Source organism: Crocodylus porosus, unplaced genomic scaffold (genome assembly GCF_001723895.1).
Source record: "Crocodylus porosus isolate Cpor-Errol unplaced genomic scaffold, CroPor_comp1, whole genome shotgun sequence".
NCBI classification, from domain to species: domain Eukaryota; kingdom Metazoa; phylum Chordata; order Crocodylia; family Crocodylidae; genus Crocodylus; species Crocodylus porosus.
Genome location: NW_017728950.1, coordinates 10,285,765 through 10,310,386, shown reverse-complemented (window position 1 = coordinate 10,310,386; position 24,622 = coordinate 10,285,765). Strand labels below are relative to the sequence as shown.

The 24,622-nt window shown below is 43.2% G+C and overlaps 1 protein-coding gene across 2 annotated transcripts in view; it reads left to right on the top strand.

Annotated features, from left to right (window-relative positions):
• ADAMTS19 (ADAM metallopeptidase with thrombospondin type 1 motif 19) overlaps nucleotides 1-24,622 on the top strand; it is a 258,326-nt gene that overhangs the window by 112,165 nt on the left and 121,539 nt on the right. For both annotated transcript variants that reach the window (XM_019555261.1, XM_019555262.1), the window contains exon 8: nucleotides 11,944-12,049. In XM_019555261.1, coding sequence (XP_019410806.1) covers nucleotides 11,944-12,049 — 106 coding nt within the window. The remainder of the gene's footprint in view (nucleotides 1-11,943; nucleotides 12,050-24,622) is intronic.

The window sequence follows — 24,622 nt, the reverse complement described above, 5'->3', positions numbered from 1 at the left end:
CTGTATGCTCTCTTCTAAACAATAATTTTTTTGATAGACCATCACTATCTGCCAATTTAGAAAAGTTCTTCTGGATGGCAGGAAGCTATAATTCCCAAAACTGGGCAGGAAGAGCCATGAAGCTGTTCACTACTTTGTTATGTATGAAAAATACAGGGTATGTGCCCAAAATATACAACACTTGATTTTTGAGCACTGGGTGAGTTTTCTAATAATTGATAAATAAATCAAGTAATACCTTTAGTAGTTAAAATTAATTTAAAATCAGTAATTTAAAAATGTAGCATTTATGTTAGCATAATAATACCCTAAACTTGGAATAATGTTGACTTTTCTAACTTTTCCTATGGTTAAAATTAATTGAAATGTTGCACATAGGCTATATAAGAATAAATTAGATTATGGTTAAGATAAATTATTCATAATTCTGTCTGATTGTTATACTTGCATGGGTCACAGCTGGGGTCAGATCAAAAAGCTCTGGTATGTCTTATATGGAGCCATATTTAGCGCCTCATCTTCATCTCCATATGCATATGTCTATTCTATTCTATTCTGTTAGATGTAACTAGTCAGTGACATGAGACAGCCTGAACACTTATCAAATTCCTTTTCAGAAATTGGTTGGCCCAATGGTTAGAGCTCTTGGTAGGTTTCATAGCTATACTGTAAGTTCGAACCAGTTCCCGAAATGGTTCCCAGTTTCACTGCTGCTGCTTGGGTCTCCAATGCAACACTTCTGAAAAAAACTGGAGTAGGAGCAGAGTGCAGAAATGCTGAGACTCAATGGCCACGTTTACATGAGAAGCCAACTGCGTGGTTGTTGCAGCACAGTCATTAGTACTTGTTTATGCAAGTACTAAATGACTGTGCAGTAACTAACCAGACTTACTGTGCAGTAGCATCACCAAACAGCTTTTAAGTGATTTTGACTGCTCAGTAGCTGATTATTAATCCACAGTAGTGTTGTGTCATGCTTTCTGCCACACAACGCTATTGTGCAGTAGTAACAAGCTACTGTGCTGTCAGTGCCTCATGTAGACATGGCCAAGGAGTAGGCTCCCCTTTTTCATCCTTTTTTACATGGGGCCAATCTTAGTCATGCCACCCAATAAACCAGTAAATCAATTGTAAATTAGGAATAAGATTCTTTAGTACTTTGGACTGCTCTGGCAAGGAGCTGTAAATTAAGTTCAGCTGGTCAGTGTGCTTATTGTTTTGTTTTACCCTTGTCCACTGTTGAATCTGGGCCTTAAATTAAAAAAAAAATCTACATTAGAAATGCCGCATCGTAGCATTCTCTTTGAGTTTCTTTTTTAGTGTTTGTGTATGTAGTTAATAATTTTGAAAAAATAAGGACAATAATACGTCAAACTAAAGTTAAGATTGCGTGGATAATATAAACTAAGACCATTCAAAAGCAAGGATTCAAAGAAAATAAGATTATAAAGATTGTTATAGGAAGAAAGTTTAAGTACTAAGAAATCTTAACTCTGTCCTGTTGTGATACCGTAAGGAGAAAAACAGTAACATCTCTTCTCCATTCCTCCATCTCTTTTCAGTATGGTTTCATTTAGTTTGGGGCTACAGACACTAAAATACTTAAATCATGACTGTACAGTGTTTGCAAACTACAAAACAGAGTTATGGCTCTTTGCATTTCTTAATTAAATATGTGGATTTTCTTGAAGTGTAAGTTTAACTCTGAATTTCTTTAAACTGTAATGTTGGTTTGAGGATAATTACTATACCTTCTAAGGTTTTATATTAAATTATGATGCATTGCTGTCATATACAAATCTGTCTTATTGTCATTTTTCATTGCAGAGATCTCTAAGGCTCTCAGTCAACAAACTATTTAAGCAAATGTTTAATTTTAAGCACTTAGTATTCTATGTGCAATCTGAGGGTCTAAGTTCAAATGAAGTATATGTTGAAGTGCTTTGCTGAGTGAGGGCATGTCTACACAGGGTGTTTTATTTGTTTTTCTGAAGCCATCTATTTAGTCATTGCATAGGCACTGTATTGAAGAGGATGGGTCATAGCTTTGATCTGTCATGGAAGTGCTCAGGTTTTCCTAGTTAAGGGTGTTTGTTTGTTTTTTTTTTTCAACTAAGGTAGAGTTTTACCACATAAAGGAAAGGTAACATTTTCTCAGAATATTTGGCTTTTCTCAGGGAGTTACATACTTTTTTGTATGGTAAATTGTGCCTGATTGTTCTTCTGCTTAGGAATGGAAGTTAGTGAGGTTCAACTGCCTTAATTAATACTTAATTTCCCTTTTTTTCTAAATAAAATTTAGAAATCCTCTACAGGCTAGAGAAATGTTAACAACTTTTATCAGGTCTACATCAGTTTTGTTCTGTTTTTTGTTCTGATATCATTCAACATTTCTTGTATTTTTTTTTCTTATAGATACTATATTAGGAGCTTTTTAAAACTTTCATTGTTCTGCTATCATTGATTTCCAGTGAAGAATTTTCAGGTACAAAATATGTTAATTTGAAGTTGCATGGAGAGACTACAAGGTTCATTGGGGATAGTTTAATCATAACAAGAAAGCAATTGTTCGGGGTTTTTTTCCTTGTGGATTTAACCTTGAAGCAGTTCCAGCTGTGTTAATAAGCCACAGGAAGCTGCAGTGAGCATATATACATTTAAAGAAGAAATTCTTTCTTTTACCTAACACTATGATAGCTAAACAAGAGCAGCTGTTTACTGAAGCCAGCTTCATTTTCTTTACACGTGAAATTAATAACCATGGACAAGACATGAAACTAGTTCATGCTTAGTAACTGTCTGAGTTATATCTAGTAGCTAGCGTTTGATGTGGCTTTCATGCATAAGGTCAACTTTGTTTAATAAGGAGAAAGTCACAAAGCATTAATTGCATTTGATATTTTTGGCTGTATCTAGAATCAGAAATCTAATATAATTTAAATGAAGTTCCAGTTTCATGTTAGTATTATGCCCCGAAAGATTAGCAATAATCAGTGCACTCTTAAGAAGGTTGAGTACGAGGGAGCTATTTCTTATGTAAAGTGTGATGTTGAAAATATGAGCTATTGGTTACAGTTTCTTTATTGTAATAGATATGTAAATTAAAGGATTTACCTTTTCAGAAATGAATTATATCTCTGAAGGTCAGTAGAGTACTATAGGGTACCTAGTGCTCAAGTGGTGATAATAGGAAGCATTTATGTAAGAAAAACATCTTACTAGAAGAGGGGAGCTATTTATGGTAATTTATCCCAGTCCCTTCTTGCAAGTTGCTTTGCTGTTGTGAAAAACAGTTAATGGGAAAGGCTGGGGAGCCTCGAGACCTTCTCAGTTACTAGCTTCAGCAATTCCTTGTTGGGGATGATTGTCTTCCATGATTGTCTTATCTGTGTGTTCAAAGATGGCTGAGGAGGCCTATCCAAGATTGACAGACTCTACTGCAGTTCAGACATGGGTTTTTGTGTGGGGTGGGTGGTGCTGGATTCTTGATTTGGTCTGAGATGCGCTGTTTCTGCCACTCCTGCTTTTCCCTCTCTTGTTATTGTCGTGAGGGCTCAAAGTACTGAGATCTAGGAGTGTACAAAGTGGGCCCTATTTGATTCAGATTTGGCTGGAATGGGGGCAGTGATTCGACTAGTTGATTCGGATCACTGCCCTGATTCAATTCGGCTGAGGTACCAACGTGGCTTGTGAACACTGTGATGCTGGGGTGGATGGAATGTCCCACAGGAGTGCGCGTCCTCCTCCTCCCTCCCTCCACCGCATGCTCGGTGGTGAACCCAGAAGTGGACTGGAAGTACTTCCAGTCCACTTCCGGGTCCACTGGGGAGCATGGTGGACCCCCCCCACTGCTCGGCAATTGGCTATGGGGGGACCCTGAGTGCCCCCCCGACCCAGGAAGCACCAGTTGCTGAGCTGGGTGTGTGTGGAGGGGGTCCCCAGCGGACCCAGAAGTGGACCAGAAGTGCTTCTGGTCTGCTTCCAGGTCTGCTGCTGAGCATGCTGGGGAGCACCCCCCCGCGCTCCTGTGGGACACTTTATGTGCCCAGCATCACAGCATTCACAAGACACCTGCTACTTAGAGGTATGTAGAAAAAACATTTAAAGCTGTGTCTACGTCCAAATTGCTGAATCTTTCTGAAGGGTTTGGGGGGTTTCGATTCAATTCAGAGAGATTAAAGAGTCCTCTGATTTGATTTGGATTTGGAGATTCAGCCACCAAATCAGATGAAGTCAGGGACTGAAGCTTTGCACAGCTGTACTGAGATCCCTGCAGCAGATTCTTCGTCCATTTGAAGTGGTCCTGAGTGATAGTCTCCCATGAGTTGACATTGATGTTGCATTTTTTTAAGTTGGCCTTGAGGATGTCCCTGAAGCACTTTCTCTGCCCTCCTTTTGAGTGTACACCATGACTGAGCTGGGAGAATAAAACTTGCTTCGGGAGTCTGGAGTTGGACATCTGGATGACATAGCTGGCTCAATGAAGTTGATGTTAGATCATCATTGCTTCAGTACTCTCATGGTGTTTACTTGCAGAAGTATGCTAATGCTGGTGCATCTGTCTTTCCCAACGGATTCGGAGGATCTTCCTCAGGCAGCATTGATGCTTCTCCAACAAGTTTAGATGTCTTCTTTACATTTTCAGTGTTTCGGCTCCATACAGCAAGGTAGGGATCATGATGGCTTGATAAACCATGAGCTTAGTTTAAGATATAATGTTGCGATCTTCGAATAACCATTTGTTCAGGTGTCCAAAGGCCGCATTTGTACATTTAAGGAGATGCTGGATTTCTTCATCGATGTCAGCCATCTGGGAGAGAGGGCTTCCAAGGTATGGGAAGTACTCAGTGTTCTATAGAGACTCACCATGGATCTAGATCACTGGAACTGGGGACTGTTCATTAGGAGCTTGTTGATAGAGGTCCTTAGTTTTCTGAATGTTAAACATAAGTCCCATTTTCTTCTATGCCCCAGTAAAGATGCTGAGCATTGCCTGAAGGTCTGCTTCTTAGTGAGCACACACTACAGTACCATACTGGAACACAGTAATTTGAGGTTGGGGTGGTCCTGGTCTTGGCTCAGAGTTGTCTGAGGTTAAACAGCTTATCTCCATTCACTAGTTTAATTCCAGTCTGATTGGAAGCTTGTTGTAATCAGATAAAATATTGTGGCAAGGATTATTGAAAAGTGTTGGAGCAATGACACAGCCCTGCTTAACTCCTGTTAATGTCAAAGAGATCTGTGATAGCTCCGTTACTGAGACTCACTGCTCACATACCACCATGGAGCAGGAAGAGAATGGTGACAAATTTTGATGGGTATCCATACTTCAGAAGAATCTTCCACAATATTTCTTGGCTGACAGAGTCAAAAGCTTTTGTGAGGTCAAAGAAGGCTATTTAGAGAGGCTTATTTTGTTCCTGGCATTTCTCATGCTGCTGGTGAGCCACTAAGATCTTGTCAGTTGTGCCTCCTGATGCCCTAAACCCACAATGAGATTCTGGGAGGAGCTCTTCAGTAAGTGAAAAGAGACCGTTCAGGAGCAGTCTCACAATGATATTTCCAGTGGTGGACAGCAAAACAATCCCTCTGTAGTTTCCACAGTTGGACTTGTCTCTCTTCTTGAAAATTGTCACAATCATGGCACCCCTGAAGTTGTCTGGGATTTCCTCATTCCATATCCTTAAGATGAGGGCATGAAGCTGTGAGGTGAGCTCCTCTCTCCCCTGCTTGAAGATATCCATGGGGGTTCCATCCATTCTAGAAGCTTTGTCATTCTTCATCTGCTTGATGGCTTTCTTCACCTCATCAAGAGTTGGAGGGATTATGAGATCATCTCTGACTGGGTGTTGCAGGATGGAATTGAGAACACTCTTATCAACAGCAGCGTCTTGATTGAGAAGGTCTTCAAAATACTTCTTCTGACCAGCATTGATGACTCCATTTTCCTTGATTGGGTCTCCTCCATCCTTAGGTCTAAAGGGGTTTGGTCCCTGAGTGCTTAGACTATAGATGGCTTTGGTGGCAGTAAAGAAACTGAACATTTCATGGATGTCAGTGGGATGTTGAATCTCCTTAGCCTTGTCTTCCCACTATTTGTTCTTCATATCACAGGTCCTCCTTTGGACCTCTGCCTTGGCTTGTTGGAGATTCAATTTCTTTTGCTTGCAGTTGGTGTCATTTTGCCAGGCACAAAAGGCCTTATGCTTGCAATCAATCAACTCTTGGATCTCCTGATCATTCTTATCAAACCAGTTTTCATGTTTCCTGGTAGAGAATCCAAATGTCTCTTCCTAGTCACTGATGATGGTGGCCTTGAAGGCACTCCACATGCTGATGACATTCTTCCATTATTGTTGATTGGAATTCACCACTTTTTCACTGAGGTGCTGATGGAAGGTATCTTACTTGCTTAGGTCCTTGAGTCCTCCAACATTGGTCTTCTATCAGCATTGGTTCTGCTGCAGCCATCTCTTGGGAGCCAGTTTGAATGACATAACCAAGTGGATGAGTTGGTGATTAGTCCAGCAGTCATCAGCTCCTAGCATAGCTCAGGTGATGCAGACATCTTTATGTTCCTGGGCACAGAAGATGACATAGGCAATCAGGTGCCAGTGCTTAGATTATGGTGTCTTGTGCCATGGTGTCTTTTGCCTGTTTCTGTGGCATAAAAATAGGCACAACAGGTACAAAAAGGTGTTTTTCAGGTCATAAAACACCAGTCAGAGAAAAGCTGGAAGTATTCTCTTATTTTCAGGCCTAAACATTGTTCTTATAATCAATTTAGTAGGTCTAAATTGAAGGTACATTTGAAAAGCCTTCAAGTACATCAGACTTCGTAATGAAGACAAGAAAGAGAAACCAACAACAACAAATATTACCATGTAATGTTATTGTAATTTTGTTCTAGCATTGGTGTGTCTTGATTGGTGCTGGCCGCAGTCAGAGCTAGAGACTTTTTTATCATTGCATCCTAGTCAGAAATTGACTACCTTTTTCTTTTAGCTTCATTGCTGAAATGATGATGATGATGTAAGTTGGGTCACCAAGAAACATGTAAAATTTAATTGTACTTGAACAAAATGCTTTTAATGTCTGTCTTTCTCTCTCATTTCTTCTCAACATTTTAATTCAATTTTAGCTACATTTGGGCTGAAAATGTCATTTAAAACAAAAATGTTCAAATATTTTGTTTTGGAAATGTCAAAAGCATTTTTTTTCTTTTTTCCATCCTTCCGTCCCCCACCCTGCTCCCCAAACATTTTTTTGTGTGTTGAATCTGTTGACAAGATTAAAGCTGCATTTGGCCCTTTGGGTCATCTCAATCCTTTTTTTTTGGCAAATAAATTATGCATCCCAATAAAAATCACCCAGCTCTACACAGAAGAAGAAAATCAGGCAAATGATGGAGGTGAGGTAATGCTCAAAATTCCAATGTAGCCAAGGTCTGCATGTCTGCAGACTGACATATATTTGGACAAGTGAAGTGAAGTTTATCCTGTGATACATTACATTAGAAGGCTAATCATGACTAAATTTCACATGTCTTCATTGTTTCACTGTTGATCTTTGTATCAGAAACAGACAGCAGAGAAATTGGTCCAGTGAGTGTCATTCCTTTGAAAGGATGATCCATAAGAATTAGGCATAAGCTTGGAATATATAAATAATTAAATAGTACTTCAGTTTGTTGGGCCAAGACTAAAAATAAGTGGCTAAAGTTAGACTCTGCCATACTTGTATAGGCTCTTAAATAAATCCCCTAATTCAAATAACACAGGTTGTGTTTTGCACTACTTACTGATTTATTCTGAAGATTCTGAACTTGGACTCAAGAGCCTAACCTTTGGGCGTCTGTCTCTGAAAACCTAGGATTCAGGTAACAGAGGGTGCATCTACACATGCGTTTAGTCATGAATAAATTTAGTGCACAGTAAGCGATTTTGGCTAGGCATCTACATGTGCAGTGACCTGGCACCAAATTTTCTGCCAGGTCCCTCCAGCCCTGCTAAGTGTCCCTGTGATCACCAGGGGGCTCTCCAGCCTCTGGTCCCAGCTTCCAGCACCTGGCAGTCATGTTTGAAGCCAGGCCCAGCTGCCAGCACTTGGCAGTCTTCTTTAAAACCTAGTCCCACTCTGTGCCCTCTGGTTAGTCAGTTCCTGTGCTCAGAGGAGCAGCGTGGCACTCACAAAGGGAGCATGTGGCAGCTATGCTTGTGGCCTTTCTGCACTATGGCTGGCCCTGGCAGTGAGGAACAGAGTCTTCCGATCCTTCTTGCTGCCTTGGCTGCCTTGCTGGCCTGCTGCACTTATCATCACCTGGTCCATGGCTGTCTAGCCTCACCTGGCTCCCCCACGCACAGCAACCACATGCCCACATGCAGCGCACTCTTCCAGGGCTCCTGCCACCATGCAGCTGCTGCTGCCAGTGAGGGGCTCCAGGAGGTCACCACCAGGACCATCATCACCCTGCTGGGCCTCCAGCCCACCCTCCTGGGCCTGCGATGCCAGCCTGCACTGGTGGCAGCACCTGGTGCAGCACAACTGGGACAATAAGCAGCAGGTGGAAGCTCTTTGGATGACCCAGGCCACCTTTGTGGACCTGCACCACCAGCTCCAGCCCCACCTACAGTGTGAGGACACTGACATCTGCCTGGCCCTGGTACTGTTCAGGCTGGCCACGCCAGCCAACCTGTGGTACGTGGGACATTTGTTTTGGCCCAGGCAAGGTCACCACCAAGGAGGCCATCCTGGAGGTATGCAGCATCCTCCAGGTCATGCTGACAGACACCGTCCTCTGTGTCTGCAATTCCCAGGCAATGATGGCAGGCTTCTGTGCACTGGGGTTCCTTCAGTGAATCAGGGCCCTGGATCTCACCCACATCCTGGTGGCCCACCCACCCCATGGAGACCAGATCTATTATAGCTGCGGGGGGTTCCACTGCTTGGTGGACCACTGGGCATGTTCATGCATGTCAGCGCCAGTGCATGTGGCACCCACGTGTTCTGAAACCCTGGACTGGTCACGCTGGTGGAGAGTGGGTGCTTTGCACTGGGAGTGGAGGATGTGCAACTGGGCACCATCATTGTCCCATCCCTGCTCATCGGGAACCCTGCGTACCCACTCCTGCCCTGGCTGATGGGGCCCTACACCGGCCACTTGGACCCCTGCCAGGCCCACTTTAATTGATGTCTGGGCAGACCTGTGCCTTTGTCAAAAGTGCCTTCGGCTACCTCAAAGGCTGCTGGTACTCCTTCAGTGCCCACTTCAGATTAGCCAAAGAGAACCTCCACTGGGTCATAGTCATATCCTGTGTGCTGCACAATATATGTGATTTCCGGGGAGAGTTGTTCTGCAAGGCCTGGGCAGAGGAGGTGCTGCAGGTGGCAGAGGCCTGTTAACGGAAGCATGAACCACTGCAGCAGTAGGTTCCCTATGGTGAGGCCCTAGGTAAGCTGCTTACCTGTCAGTAGGAGTCAAGGCATTGGGTATGGGAGGCTCTGGTGGACTACCTCATGGAGCATTCCCCCCTCTAGCCCTCCTACCCCACCGCCCACGCCCACAGATCCCCTACCCCTTGCCCCCACCCCCAGCACCACTCTCATGCCAAGCATATGTCCAAACAAGAAATCTTTAGTTCCTTCCTTCTTTCCCTCTCAAACAAAAGACCCCCTGCCCCCACCCTCCCCAACAAACAGAGACCCTCCACCACTGTCCCCACACACCAATAATAAATCCTCTTCCCAGTTTCAAAACTACTTAAAAGAGTCTATGTTTTTGTGCCCTGGAGTGGGGGGGCTGTAGGGTGGGGGAACCTAGGAGGCAGAGCCTGGGGGTAGCTGGTGAGCAGCCCAGTTTTGGGTCATTCACCCATGGGTCCAGCAGCTGTGGAGACTGGGGTGGGGGCTCGTCGGTGATAGTGTCCAGCTGTGAACAGTGTCCTGGGCATGTGGTGTGTGCTGTGCAGGCACTCAGCTGCCCCTCTCTTCCCCCTCCCAGGGAGGAGATGGTGCTGCTGACAACCGGTAGTGTCATAGCTGGCCACTCCTCATGGCAGGGTCTGAGGTGCAGAGCTGGTGAGGTAGCCACTGGCCAGGGCTCCCTGAGCTGCTAGTGGGTTTAGCATCCAGGGAGCTAGGCAGGGTGGGACGCTGAATTACTGAGGGCCCGTCCTCCAGTGACACGTCACCAGAGGGTTCAGGGTGCGACGGGGCTTGGCCAGGCTGCCTGTGCTGATGTAAATCATATGGCTGTGACCTGGGTCCTGGGTCCTGAGGTGCCAAAATCTGGGTTAACTGCCACATAAAGAGCATGGTCTTATGGGCACGACCAGACTGACTGTTGTGATCAGTCATGGCCTCCTACAGTGCCCACAAGGCCTTGACCTTGATGCAGCGACCAGGAGTGCCCACACTTCCGCATCTTGCCCAACTGGGCCTCATAAATGTGGGTGTTCAGGTGCCTGCCTTGTTTGAACTCCCTCTTCACCTCCACATGGTCCCAGAGTGCCATGAGTTTGCCAGTCTCCTCCTGGTTCCAATTGGGATCACAGGTGGCTGATACAGGCATGTGTATGCAGGTGGGGGTGGACCTGGATGGGGAAGATGAGGATGGCATCATGGTTCCTCTTCTAGCTCTCTGTGCCCCTGTACAGCTGTCCATGAGTTGCTGGCCCAGGGCAGCTGCCAGCAGCACCCAGTGCAGGTTCATGGCATGGGACTGGGAGCCACATGGCTGAAGCAAAGCTATTCCCTGCAGCACCTGCAGTCACAGGACTGCTGGGGGTTTGCAGCAGGGAGGTGGTGCTGGCCCTGCTGCACTCGGGTGCCTGTAGGTGGCCCTGGGGGCTGGCAGGGCTGCCCACAGACTGTAGCAAGCTGCAGTCAGCAGCCACAGGCTAGTAGCCAAAAGCCCTCCAGCCAGCAACCACAGTCTCAGCAGGCATCAGCCATGGGCTGAGCAGCACCACTGGAACTGTGACTGTGGGCACAGGAGGGCTGTGGCCTGCCCAGGGGGACATGCAGGGCGTGCAATACCTTCAGGCTCCTGTGTTGTGTGTCCCAGGGCAGAAGATGGTTGCTAACTTTTATAGCCTGCAGACGGGGGCTGCCAGTGAAGCAACTCAGCCCTGGAGCAGGAGAAGCTCCCAACCACTAGCCCTGGGGCTGGCCTCAGGCCAGTCTCCTAGTGGCTGGGCAGACCCTGCAGCATACTTAGTGCCAGGTTGCATCTACATGTACGCTGCTGTGTATTAACTAATCACACTTAAATCACACTTAAACATGATTAAGGAAGTTTACTGCATGCACTTACTGCACAGTAAATTAGGCAACAGCCTAGTAACATGTCTTGTGTAGACATGCCCAGAGATACTTAGTACTCTCTTACAGCATTTGTAACGGACATAGTGCTGAGATTTCCATCTGGTAAAATTGCTATACTTTTTATGGAATTTGAAGTATCCTGTATACTTTTTCTTCTTTTTTCACTTTACACACTGAGTTCTGTATTGATGCTTAATACATAATAAACAGTAAAGCATTACTATGTAAGAGAAAGACCCAAAAGAATAGAAAATAAAACTGAAAGTATCAGTTGAAATACTTACGCAGCCTTGTAGATCTTTGCTTCTTCTATTTTTCCTTATAGCAATAACGTGTTTCTTATCTTACTGTTATATTTTATTTAAATACCTAACATTGTTTAAGAATAAGTTCTTTTACACATTATAACTTGTGCAATCAATGATATTGCCTCTGCTTTGTATTCTTTTCTCTCTTCCCTCTATTTCTTTGTTAATTCAAGTCATTTGTGTTAGTACAGCACTGAGCACAGTAGAGTTCCAGTCCTTTTTGGGTTCATTCATGTGGCCATAATATATGTTGCTATTACTACTAGTAGTAATAAACATAGTGATTAATTGTGATTATTGTGTTTCCTAGGTATAGCATATTTGAGTGGAATGTGCAGTGAAAAACGAAAATGTATAATTGCTGAGGACAATGGGCTGAATCTTGCATTTACCATTGCCCATGAAATGGGACACAAGTAAGTACATGAAAAACAGGTTGGTTTGTATTATCCCCAACTGTTAAGTTGTTTTAGAAGTATTGCTTGTTGAGCTCCTTTTTTCTTCCTTTCTTAATTAAGAATGATTGTTCCTTACGATAAAATTGTAAGGAAAACCATCTTTTTTATGCATGTGCTACATTAACAATTAGATATTTGAATAATACATCAGCTTTTGTATGCATAAGGTCATTTATTAGAATAGTTGTAAGATCTAAATTAATCTGGGAGAAAACAGGTGCCTTGTTATCTTGTTTTTTGGGATTGTGGTACTGTGCATTGAATCCAGCTCTGACAGTGGTTTCCAAATGACATTTTAATGAGATCATAAGTTGGAAAGGTCTTCAGTTGAGTTTGGCATTCTCAAAACAGTTCCTGTGAAAGCATAACGGTCATCACAGCACTAGCTTAGTTTTTTTCCCTTAAGTAATACAAAAAGAGGACTTTGCTGAAGGTGAAGCTGTATATTCTTCTCAATCAGATGTTCATCTTTCAGGCTGGAGGGAGAATAAAAAGTATTATGGATTAAATATGAAAAATGTCCCATGCTGCCAAAACCAAAAGAATTAACAAAACTTGCATTCATTGTTTGGTCTTCTCACGTTTCAGTAAAGAACAAACAAGTAAGGGCTTCAGAAAATGTCAGTATTATTGGGTGGGGAACTGTCATATTCATTGTCATTATTTGCTAAAAAGGAAAGGAAAAAGTTAGGGAAGGTTCAGAGGCAGGTGACAAAAATGATAAAGGCCTTGGAAGTAAGTCATACGAGGAGATATTGAAGGAAATAGGCAATTTCAGCTTGCAGAAAAGGTGATTTAGAGGAGACAAGATAGCAGTTTTCACATTTTTGAAGTTCTGCCTTAAATTAGAGGGAGAAACACCTTTTCTCTGTTACTTTAAAAACAGAATGCTGATCAGTTGCTTTCAAGTTGCAGCAAAATAGTTTTAGACTGGAAAAAAACCAACTTCTTCTCTGTTGATTTAACGAGGTAGTGGTGGACTAGATTGCCTAGGGATATCGCGGAATCTCCATCATTAGAGGCATTCAGGAAGGTGTTGGGTAGCATTGGTTAGGGATGATCTAGGACTAGCTATTCCTGTTACAGGTATTTCCTATGCTTCTGGGCTTTGCTGGCTGCCACATGGGGCCAGGAATAATTTTTCCTGCTCCTGTTGGTGTATGTCATGGTTTTTTTTATTTTCCATAGGAGCATTGGGTGTTGGCTGCAGACCAGACTGGGGATTTTGACTTATTGGGGGCTGGGAGGGGGGTGGCAGTGCCATTGTTTCTGCTGGGACTAAAACCTAGACGTTCCTGGCTAGAAAGTATTTCCCCCGCACTCAGGGTCAGACCCATCACTGTGTTTGTGGTTAGAAGGAAATTGTATCCCCAGGTCAGAGTGGTATGGATTGTGGGTTTTTTTTACTTCCTTTGTAATGGGGATGTGGACCTCTTCCTTGGATTTCTCAAATTATTTCAACAACCCTTGCAGCAGCTGGCTGCAACACTGACTTCTGTTGTCCCCCCACTTTACCTGTGTCTGGTTAAAGTACTATGCCTTGTACCCATGTGACAGGGTTGATTATGTGGTTTTAGTAGTAGTTTATGCACACATACGGGGCTCATTTACACAAGACATTTATTGCAGAGCTGCTGAATTAGCTCTGCAGTAAAGTCTCAGCATTTACACATGCAGCCCTATTAGGCTGCAGGGAACTAATTAATTTAACTGCAGGTTAATTCTTGTAAGTATAAGTACATGTATTTACAAGTACTATCCTACAGCAGAGTTCTTTAGTTTGCAGCAGTGCACATATAGATGCTGACAGGGCTGGCTAGGGCATGAGGGTGTTTCACTGTGGGGGCTGCCTGCTGGCTAGCCTGTCACTGGAGCATCCTCATGCACCAGCCATCCCCTGTGCAGCACCTTGAGCCGGGTCAAAGCAGCTTTGGGCTGGCAGACTGACCCCCACAACCCCCTGCCAGCTGAGGCTGCTCTGACCTGCCTCAGTGTGCTGTGATCTTGGGCTCATGGTCAAATGTTGTTCTTGGGAGCAATAAACTTCAGCATGATATGTGCAAGAGTTTATTGTTCCATGCTAACAGCATGTATAGATGCACCCATGGTTTAGAGATCTACTCCCTTAGTTCTCCATGCTTTCTGACTCTACTGGCATATGGTATATGCAGGCTAACCATAGGCAGTCTTTGGAAAGTTAATGTCTTGCATTGAAAAACATTTCAGGTTTATGTGCGGTTTGGGTAGGACCCTAGAGCGACAGTTCAACATCTATAAAATTAACTTTTTCCTTCAGAAATATTTTTTACGTTATGCAGCCATCCTCACATGTCCCAAGCAAATTCACATTTAAAAAGTTAATGAAAATATTACTGCAGTTTTACATCTGTATGACCACACTGACTGAAAATAGGCTAATGACATATGAAACTGAAGAAATGCAGTGGTGAGTCAAAACTCTGGCCTAAAATGAGTGCTTTCATTTGAACCTTCCATATCTTGGGATGGGGTCACTTTGAAGGACACTGACAAATACTGTTGCATGTGAACAAGCAGTGCTTTACCTATTGAATAGTAAAAGCCTGTACTTGAAATCTGAGTGTAGTAGATTTAACATATTTATGAGTTTATTTTAAAGAAGGAGCTTTCATATAGATCAAAAAAACTACCTGACCAGTTAAAAAAGAATAGAATACTGCCAGATTTTTAAATCTACCATTGTTATAATGGGCTAAAACATATACATTTCAGATGGAGAAATAAGAAAGAAATTCCAGTTCTGAAGCTAGGTTTTCATTTGCTAAATAATATTTCCCATTTAAAGTGTGTGTGTGTGTGTGTGTGTGTGTGTGTGTGTGTGTATATATATAATAATAGCTGTAATTTTGTAGCTATTCATGATCATACATTTTCTTTTTGAATACATAAAGGAAGGGTCTAAATTGTAACATCTTCAAATAAAGGTACAGTAAACACTATGCACAATAAATTTAAAGACACAGTTCTGAAAAACTAAATTAAATATTGTTCTTTGGTTAAAGCTGATGTCTTTTATTAGACCAACTCAAATAGTTGGAAAAATTCTTCTTAACAAGCTTTCAGGTATAAAATACCCATTGTCAGTCCAAGGAAGCATCTGCAGTTGGTGTATGCTCTTCCAGGATGGAACGAATATTCCATCTATTCATTCTATTCATCCATCCAGGAAGAGCACAACCCTATAAGTGAAATACTGGTAATTTTTCTCAGAAATTATTTAAAATATCATTCAGCATTTTTAGGTCATGTTTTGGAAAATAAAAATAAATGTATTGTTTTTGGCATTATCATTCACCCTATTGTTTTCTACCAAATGTTATGGAGTTGCTAATAAATATTCTTGTGCTTCAAGCATGTTTTTAAATATTCATAATCAATAATCTGTGCTCTTTTTATTGTGAAAAAATTAAACAACCACACAAAATCCATTGCAATTAAAGAATTTTAAACTCAGATTTAGGAAACAAAAGTAGAGGATTGCTTTTTCCAGTCTCCTCTGTGACCACATTGCAAAGTGTATCATCAAGTCTAATAAGGTCTCTATTTATAATGAAGTTAATTCCAAGATATGTAGTAACAATCTTGTTAAGACTATCCAGAGATGTATATGTTAAAAGAAGAATTTTACAATTAAGCCTAAATTTAAAAGAAGTAAGGTTAGCACATCTGATGTGCTAATGCCAGCAAAAATTCAGGTCTCTTATAAATCCTGCTGCCTAAATATCATTTAATCACAAGTATCATGAAACTTCAGAAATTGGACAACTTGTACAAAATTATATTTTTGAACCATCTGTGCTTTGAATTCATTAGGTTTATTACAGTTTAAAACCTAAATGCCAAATTATCATTACTACCAGAGACAGTATCAACAAAGGTCACCATATTAGTACATTGGGGCATGATGCATTTAATCCCAGAAACTAAGACTGAGTTTTAAACTGACTATGATGAAATTAAGGGAATTTACAAGGAGTAAGTATTGAACGATATTCCCTAATATAATCTCCTTAGGTTGGTACAAGTCTTAAGAGAATATTTGATTTAAGATTTTCTAACTGTGGTTTTAGAAACAGAGTATATGAAACCCTCTCTCTAAGGACAGATTATCAGCTGTTGAAAGATGATATTTTTCAAAAGTAAAGTTTCTAATGTGATTCAGTATATTGTCTTTTGTGAACTGTTCCACCACAGAAGTTCAAAAAACAAACAAAAATAACTATTGTCTAATTTTGCTCATCAGCCATATAACCTTGGTCTGTGGTGTCATCAGATCTTACAAAAATATTTGAAGAGGAGATATACAAGGAAAACTCAGGTTTCTGAAACTGCTGAATCGTTCCTTTTCTCTGAGGGAAGATTGACAGTTTAATAAAGCTTGTGTTACTGATGATTAAGGCGTGATGTAAATTGCACACCCAGTTCACTAATATCATGGCCTGATCATTATGGGGACTGTCATTTTCATGCCAAGATCGTAGCACCCCCTGTTTGCTGATGGTTGCTGCAGGCTGGGGAATGTTTTGCTTGGAGAGAGCTTGGGGGTGGGTAGGGCACATGGGCCTGGGACAGGGTGGGTAGCAGAGGGGCTGTTTGCTCCTCTGCATGTGTTCTCTCCCCCTGTCGTCAACCCCCAGTGCCCCAGTTTTCCCATCCAGAGAAGCAAACAGTCTTTCTGCTACCCACTAACAGACTTTGCAGAAAGAAGAAAATTATAAATAATATTTTTATAGATTTTTAAAAGTATCAGATTGATTTTTTTTTTTTAAATCAAGACATTATGGGCATATGCGCTTGCAGCAGCTCAAATAAAAGCAGTGCAAATTTGAGGTGGGGCTTTTGCCTCGGCGCACGTGCTCGGACATGCACTTTGTTGTGAAGCAAATATTGCCGCTTGGGGCAAATTAACTCTACTCCTCCCAGATCTGCAGCTAGGGGGAGCTAGAGCCCAGGACCAGCACCTGTGCTCTCTTTAGCAGTATAAAAAGCTGCCCTGTCCTAGCCCATCTGAACAAAAAGCTGCCCTGGTAAGCAGCTCGGGGCTACTCACTCTCAGGAGCTTCTGGGGCCCAGCCAGTTGGTACCTGGGGACAGTACCCCTTGTGCCAGCTGGACTGCTGCAGCAGCATCTTAATCCATTTTTTAAAACACCCCAAAATCCATGTTCTTCCACAAGACCACAGTGATCAGTTGGGCAATGCTTTATTGGTAAATTTACAATGTTAAAGCAGTTTGGAAGCCTACCAGTGTCTCTATGATCATGATAAAATAAATTCTAAATAACTATATGTGTTGATGTGTGCTTTTGGTTTTCTTCACACATGACGGGTGTGCGATGGGGGGGATGTGATGTTTGCAGGAAGAGGGTGGGAAGGGGTGTGGGGGAAGGCGGGGTGTGTGGAGAGATGTGGGTTGGTGTGTGGGTAGGTGTGGGGTAATTGCTGGGGGGACTGTGGGTGTTGGGGTCCTTGTGGGGGGGATGCTCAGGAAGGGTGGGTCCCCTGGCCCTCACAGGGTACAGCCCCCCACAGCACATGGAATGCCCCCCCACACGGCCCCAGCTCCCCCCTGGAGGGCCACAGCTCCTATCCCCCACAGAGCTCCAGCCCCACCACCCAGGGTCCCAGGCACCCTGGAGGGCCCCAGCCCCCCCACACAGGGGGGGCCTCTGCTGCCCAGCTGGGTGGGTACCATGGTGGGATATTTAAAAACATCTGTTTCCTGCAGAAATAAATGTAGTTCTGAAATACTACAGAATATTTTATGAATAACAATGGAAGTACTAAATGGTGCATGCTATTGTTAATTATGTTTTGGGGTTACTCTGTTACAAATGTGTTTCCATATGTGAGCAGTTTTTCTGTAAATGCTGTGAATCAGTAATGTATGGCTCCCCCATTGAAACCACAACCTTTACTTGTTTTCTTGGCTCTAGTAAAGGATACAGTGAAATATGAGACGAGTGAAATTGACATGAATTTTCTTCTGTCATTGACCTTTTGAATGGCTGTTCTCAAGATTTGCCAATTTCAATCATCCCCACTCAATTAAGTAAATTGTTAAAATGAGAGTATGGCTTTTTGGCTCTTGCTTCCCTTTTGGTTACGTTAAACTGCTGCTGCACAAGTTACTTCACTTGATCAGTAAGTTAATGGCTAATAAGAGTTATGCATTTTTCGGCCTATGGGACTTAAGAATTACACTGTTTGGCACCTCTAAGGGCTCTAATCTTGATTTTAGAATTAAAATATTTTACTGTAGCTATGGAACTTAATGCTTCTGTTTCATATCTTCCTCCTTTTCCTTTTCCTTATGTAGAACTTGGTCCATGTTTTTCCATTTCTCTTTGTAGTTCTAATAGGAATTTGAAGAAACCTTCCTATTCGGTCCCTGATTTGGTTCAGTGGAGATTCAGCCAGTTTCGGTGGCTGAATCTCTGAATCCAGATGGAAGCAGAGGACCCTTTAATCTCTCTGAATTGATTTAGAACCCTCCAAATTGGACAGATTTGGAGATTCGGATGTAGATACAGCTTTGTGTTTTTTCAATATACCTCTAGGTAGCTGGGGCTCTGAACACTGTGGTACTGGGGCAGGCACAGTGTCCCACAGAAGCCCAGGGGCTCCCCAGCACACTCTGCAGTAGATGTGGAAGTAGACCAGAAGCACTTACAGTCCACTTCCTGGTCCACCAGGGAGTGCACGGGGGGGGGGGGGCGGTCCTCCATGCCCCTTTGGCTCGGTGACTGGTGCCTCCTGGGTCTTGGGGTGGGGACACCTGGGGTCCCCCTGTGGCTGATCACTGAGCTGGGGGAGCCTCTCAGCATGCTCCTCGGCAGACCCAAAAGTGGTCCGGAAGTACTTCTGGTCCACTTCCAGGTTTGCTGCCAAGCATGCAGGAGGGTCCCTTGTGCTCCTGCGGGACGCTTCATCCACCCCAGCACCTCAGTGATCACGAGCCACACCTGTCACCTCGAGGTATGTAGAAAAAACTTGTAAAGCTGTGCCTGTGTCCAAATTGCTGATTTGCTGAATCAGCATCAAACCTTCAGATTCGGATTCAGCCGAATTGAATCGGGGACAGTGATCTGAATCAACGGCTTGAACCACTGTTCCTGATACGGGCCGAATCTGAGTTGAACAGGGCCAGTTTTGCACAGCTCTACTTCCTATAGTTGGAATTATTATGGTTATTGTTGTCATTTGTATTACAGTAGTGCATAGAAGATCTAACATTGAAGCCTTATGATTCCAGGCACTGTATGGTACATAATAAGTGGCAGTCCCTGCCGCTAGCTCCTTAATATTGAAAACTTAAATAAATTAGCACAATTTAGGACCTATACAATGATAATAATACTTGAAACATAAAGACGTATCATAAAAGTACATTGTGTATTAGCCAACATTTCTGGAGATGGAAAACCATATTTAAGAGCTTTCCTTTGGAACTGTATGATATTTTTAATGACCTAACTTTTAAAGTTTATTTAACCAGATAAACAGTTTGTATCAATGTTAGAATAGGTATTTTGGGAAAAAGCATTGGGTAGGACCAGATACTTAACACACTAACAGCTACACTGAAGGAAGCAAAAGGAGCAGCAGCCCTGAACCCCTTTGCCTATGGTCTTATTTCCTGGTACTATAACTTCCATTGGACCCACATTGTTGGGCAGTAACCTGGTTGTGAATTTACACTAAGGCAGACAGCTGTTAAGGAAATACTATGCGTTTGAGTGCAGGCAGGGACCACGATGCAAATATTGTAGTCCTAGCTTTGCTAACTACCTTCTCTTTACAAGCTGATTTCTGGACATGTAGAGATGGGTCTCTCTGGGGAATGGTATAGATGGCTCCTGTGCAAGTGGCTGACACTTACGCCATTCCATATGAAAATTATGCATAGAGCAGCCCTCCAGGCACATATCACGCAAGCACAATTTGCTCATGGTAACTTATCTAGTTTTATGACCATTTCCTTTATACTTTCCAAATTTTCTAGTTTTTCATAAGACACTTCAGTAAAAGCTATACTTTTATACCTTATACCTTAATCTACTAGATTTGTATCTTCTGAAAAAAGATCATTTACTCCTAGCAGCAACACTGCTCTTTGAAGCCACAACACTGCAGGCTTTCAAAATCAGACATCTACAAGTAGGTTTCCTGAATGGAAAAGGCCTAGTGTTTATTCCCGGTGCTAAGCCTGTGTTGTTCTGCTGATTTCCCTGGGATATGGGGCTGCTTTAGCACTTCTGGAAGCCAGGCTGCTTCTATTTAGGATTGAGGAACTTAACTTTGGGCAGTAAAGTTTAAAAAGTGTGGCCATAACATGACAGGTGTAATTTTATGAGAATTTTCACTGTAACTAATGACAAACCTTCAGGAAAGTAGCTTATTCACATGTAGTTTTCACAGAATTGTTGGTATTAAATATTCTTTGTGCAATCTTCAAGTTTGTTGTGCAGCAGGTCAATTTTTGTAATAAACTGTCATATAGTAAGGATAAATTTCATATTATTTTCGGCAAAGTTTGGGCAGGCTTTTTCTCTATCTATTTGTTCAATAGCTAGAGGCTGTTTTTTCAGGAAATGTGTATTTAAGACATTTGCTTTATCTCACCATAAGTAAAAGAATGTCACACTTAACTCACTTCTTTATTAAATGGTTATTATTTTGATAAAAGTCAAAAGCAGCATAGAGAGCTTTCCTTTATTTTTTGTATAGAGCCTGATTTTGATTTAGTTTAGTCTTATTCCTGTGTAAGTTCCTGTTGGTTTCAGTACACTTATCATTTTTAATCCTATAAGTAAAAACAGAATTAAGATAGATTTCAAAGTGATTCTTTAGGTACCTAATATGTACTGAAATGAAGTTTAGGTGCCTGAGTTCCAAAGAGAAATTCAAAACAGTCCTGTGCCATTGCCCACAAGATGCTTAGATTCCTAAATTGATTAAGCACCTCCATTTGGGACTGCAAAGTGCCTTAGGTGTCTAAACAAGGTTTCTGAGCATTCTCAGGAGAAAATCAGATGGTGCACATAAACACACCATGGTATCTAACTCAGCTCCTCTGAGATTTACCTGTTCCCGAGAGTCACAGAAACTAAGCAGAAGGCTTCTTTTAGTTGGTGGAACACACACCTAAATTGTATCAAAATTAACTAAATCAGAGCTTTTATGAAGGCAGGCTCTTCATAGCATCTGATGAAGTAAGCTGTTAATTACAAAAACTTATGAGTTTCTGATTTAGTTAGTCTGTGAGGTACAACTCTACCCTGACTTCTGCCTGCCTCCAAACTAACACAGCTAACTACCTCTTTCTTTGTACAACAGCCAGTGTGAGTTAAAAAGCAGAGTTAAGCCTGGCCAAAGGAACTGAGGCACCTAAATGTGAATCAGTTCCATATTTTGACTGAGTCCAGATGTGCATGGACATTTGGTTCCCTGGGGACAACTAGTGACGGTGCACCTTGTGCCACTGCTAGTTGTCCCCGGGGAATGAATGTGCCATGTGCTCTGGCATGCAGCAAGTTATCCCATGTGGGGCAAGGGAGGCTGGGACCAGCACTGGGCTGGCCCCTACAGCCTTACTTGGGGTCCTGGGAGCCACCTGGGGGCTGCAGCAGTGGCGATCTTGCTATGCAGAGCCTGACTGGCAGTGGAGTGTGGCTCTGGTCAGCCAGGTTCAGCTTTAGGTGGCACACACTGCCACCATGTGTGCTACTATGCTTTTTTTTCCAAGGAATATCCAGGGGTCAAAAAACTGCCTCTGCGTTGCTCCTTTGCAGCGCAGAGAACAACTGAATGTGTGGTATGCGATGCCACAGAGGTGTCTGCAGTACCACATACCGCACAGCCGCATTCATCTGGACGCGGCCTTTGTGTCTCTCATTTGGCTCTACAGGGTTCCTAGTTGTCAGAGTTGGTCACAGTGAATTGCCATCCAGAGCCAGGCCAGTACTTAGGCATTGCATTGATTAACTTTAAGTTCCTTACAAACCACTGAATCCTGCTCTTAGATGCTGAGGTAATTGTACAAAACTGTTGTAGAAAGGCAGAATGCACTGGGGAAGAAAAAACAGGGCTAAAGCACATTTGTTCTTTTGTTTTCTGAATTATTTTTTCCCATTTTAACAATTAAAAGGTACGCATTTCAGATTCCACTCTCTGTCAAGATGTTAAAACTCAATCCATAATGGGTGCATATACATGTTACCCTACAGTGACACAGCAATGCTCTATGGCACCCTATGGTGCTCTACGATGACTTAGCAATCACATGTCTACATGTGATCACCAGCTGTGTCACTGTATTGGCACGCTGTCCAGGTATAGCACATCACTACGGCAACGTAGCCGCCAAATTTAACCGTGCGCCATGCAGACAGCACAGTAACCACCCGTATTGTGCCATGCTTTAGTACAGGGTTGGGCAAAGTCCAGTGCACAGGCTGGATCCCGTCAGCCATGGACTACATTTGCCAGCTGCCCCTGCCTGCATAGTTTGGGCTGGTCTCCCTGGAGACCACAGCTGCACCTGTGCAGGAAAGGTCAGGCTGGGTTTGTCATGGAGACCAGCCTGATCTATGCTGGCAACGTGCTTGGCAGAGCAGTGCAAGGGGCTGCTCTGGAGCCACTGGGAACTGGGGTTGAAGGCAGCTTACTCCAGAGCCAAGGCATGCTCTAGGCAGGGGCACACAGGCAGGGGATCACAGCTTTGCCCCAGCTCCAGACAAGGCTATCTCCACTGCAAGGAACTGGGGCAAAGCTGTGATCCCTTCCATAGCAGCCACAGCCTGAGCTTTCCCATGCAGGTGCAACTGGCATCTCAATGAAGACTAGTCCAACCCATGAGGGCAGGGCCTGCTGGGAAATGGAGTCCAGTTGCTGACCAGATCAGCCATTTTGCCTACCCCTGCTTTAGTACTTCTAAAAGGAAGTACTAAAGCGTGGCGCCATAGCAACGTCACCATACAGCAACATGTAGACATGACCAAATATAACATGTTAAATAATGGCAAAACTTGGCATATTTCATAGGAAGTTAACAAGTGTTTGCAAGACCTTGCTTAGGTTTAGGCAGCTAAGTTTAAACCTGAGCTAGGAGCAGCATTTGCTACTTGCCCAGAGAACCATGGGCAGCCAGAGGTAAGTAAGTTGGAGAGGGGGAGCGGGGTATTGGCAGCTCCAGAGGGAACTGGCCAGTCTGTGGTGGAAGTTGGCAGGTGTGTGAGGGGAGCTGATTAATCTGGGGGAGGAATAGTTGTAAGGGTGAAGGCTGGGGTGGCGGGGAGGGAATAACCCTGTCAGGGTCAGAGGGATAAGAATAGCACAACTCTGGGGCTGTGGTGAGTGGCTGAGCATTTCCAGTCCAGGGCTGTGCTATGAATGTGTGCAGGCATTCAGTAGGTCAGAGTGCTAGATCTAAAGTTAGTTCACTTCTGATGGGAACTAACTTTATATTGGGTGTACCATTTTTAGGGCAACCTAAATTCAGTGAATGGTTGCACACCAGGCCATTTAGATCATTCTAACCTTGGTTAGGACAATCTAAATGTATCACTTGTATGTACCTGTAAACTGCACTCTAACAAAGTATTCTTTCCCTTTGGCCTGAAAAAGGCTGGTCATATCCTCTGCATATCTCAGCCCTCCCCATGGGGATCTTTTCTGTGTAATTTAAAGATCAAAAGATTTGAGCTGTTGTGGACCAAAACTGAATTCCAAAATTGTGGAACCATAGTGACTTACATCAGCTGAGATTCTTTTGCTCATGAAAATTAGTGCATAGAATCACACTTTCAAGTGGTGTGGAAAAGATTGTCGAGATATACATGTACAAATAGGATATTAGAGAGGACTGCAAATTACGCACCATGTTTAGTTTTTCCTGGTTGGCAGAAAATCATTATTTATTAGAACATTAAAAACCACAAAAAATCCTGTCTGTTTAGTTCACTTTCTAAGAACAGGCAAAAGCTTATAGAATAATTTAATTTATTCAAATGCATTTTGTCATAATGGAGACCAAGCTGTCATGTGAAGACAGACAGTAGGGTTGTGCAAAGCTTTGGTAGTCAATTCGATTCAGAGATGATTCAGCCCAGTTCAGCAGCTGAATCTTTGAATCCAAATTGAATCGAGAGACCCATTAAAAGGAAGCTTCTGAATTGGGTCTAAGGGAGAGCCAAAGGTCCCAGAGAGGGGACCACAGCTGGAGTGGGTGAAGGATGCAATCTGTGAGGCATGAGCCACAGTGTAGGGGAGGTATGGAGGTGTGGAATGGATGTCACCCCTAGACATCAGGGGCCTAAATGGGCAGCCTCCTGCCTGGGTAACATCTGAATCAGTTTTCCATCAAGGCATGGCAGAAGAAAGAGCAATGGGCGGTTGGCCCAGAAACAAGCTGGTATGCGTGCCAGAAAGCCGGTCAGTGAAAATTGTAAAGTGAGGCATCAGGGCGTAACAGGCAGGCTTAGGGGGTGGG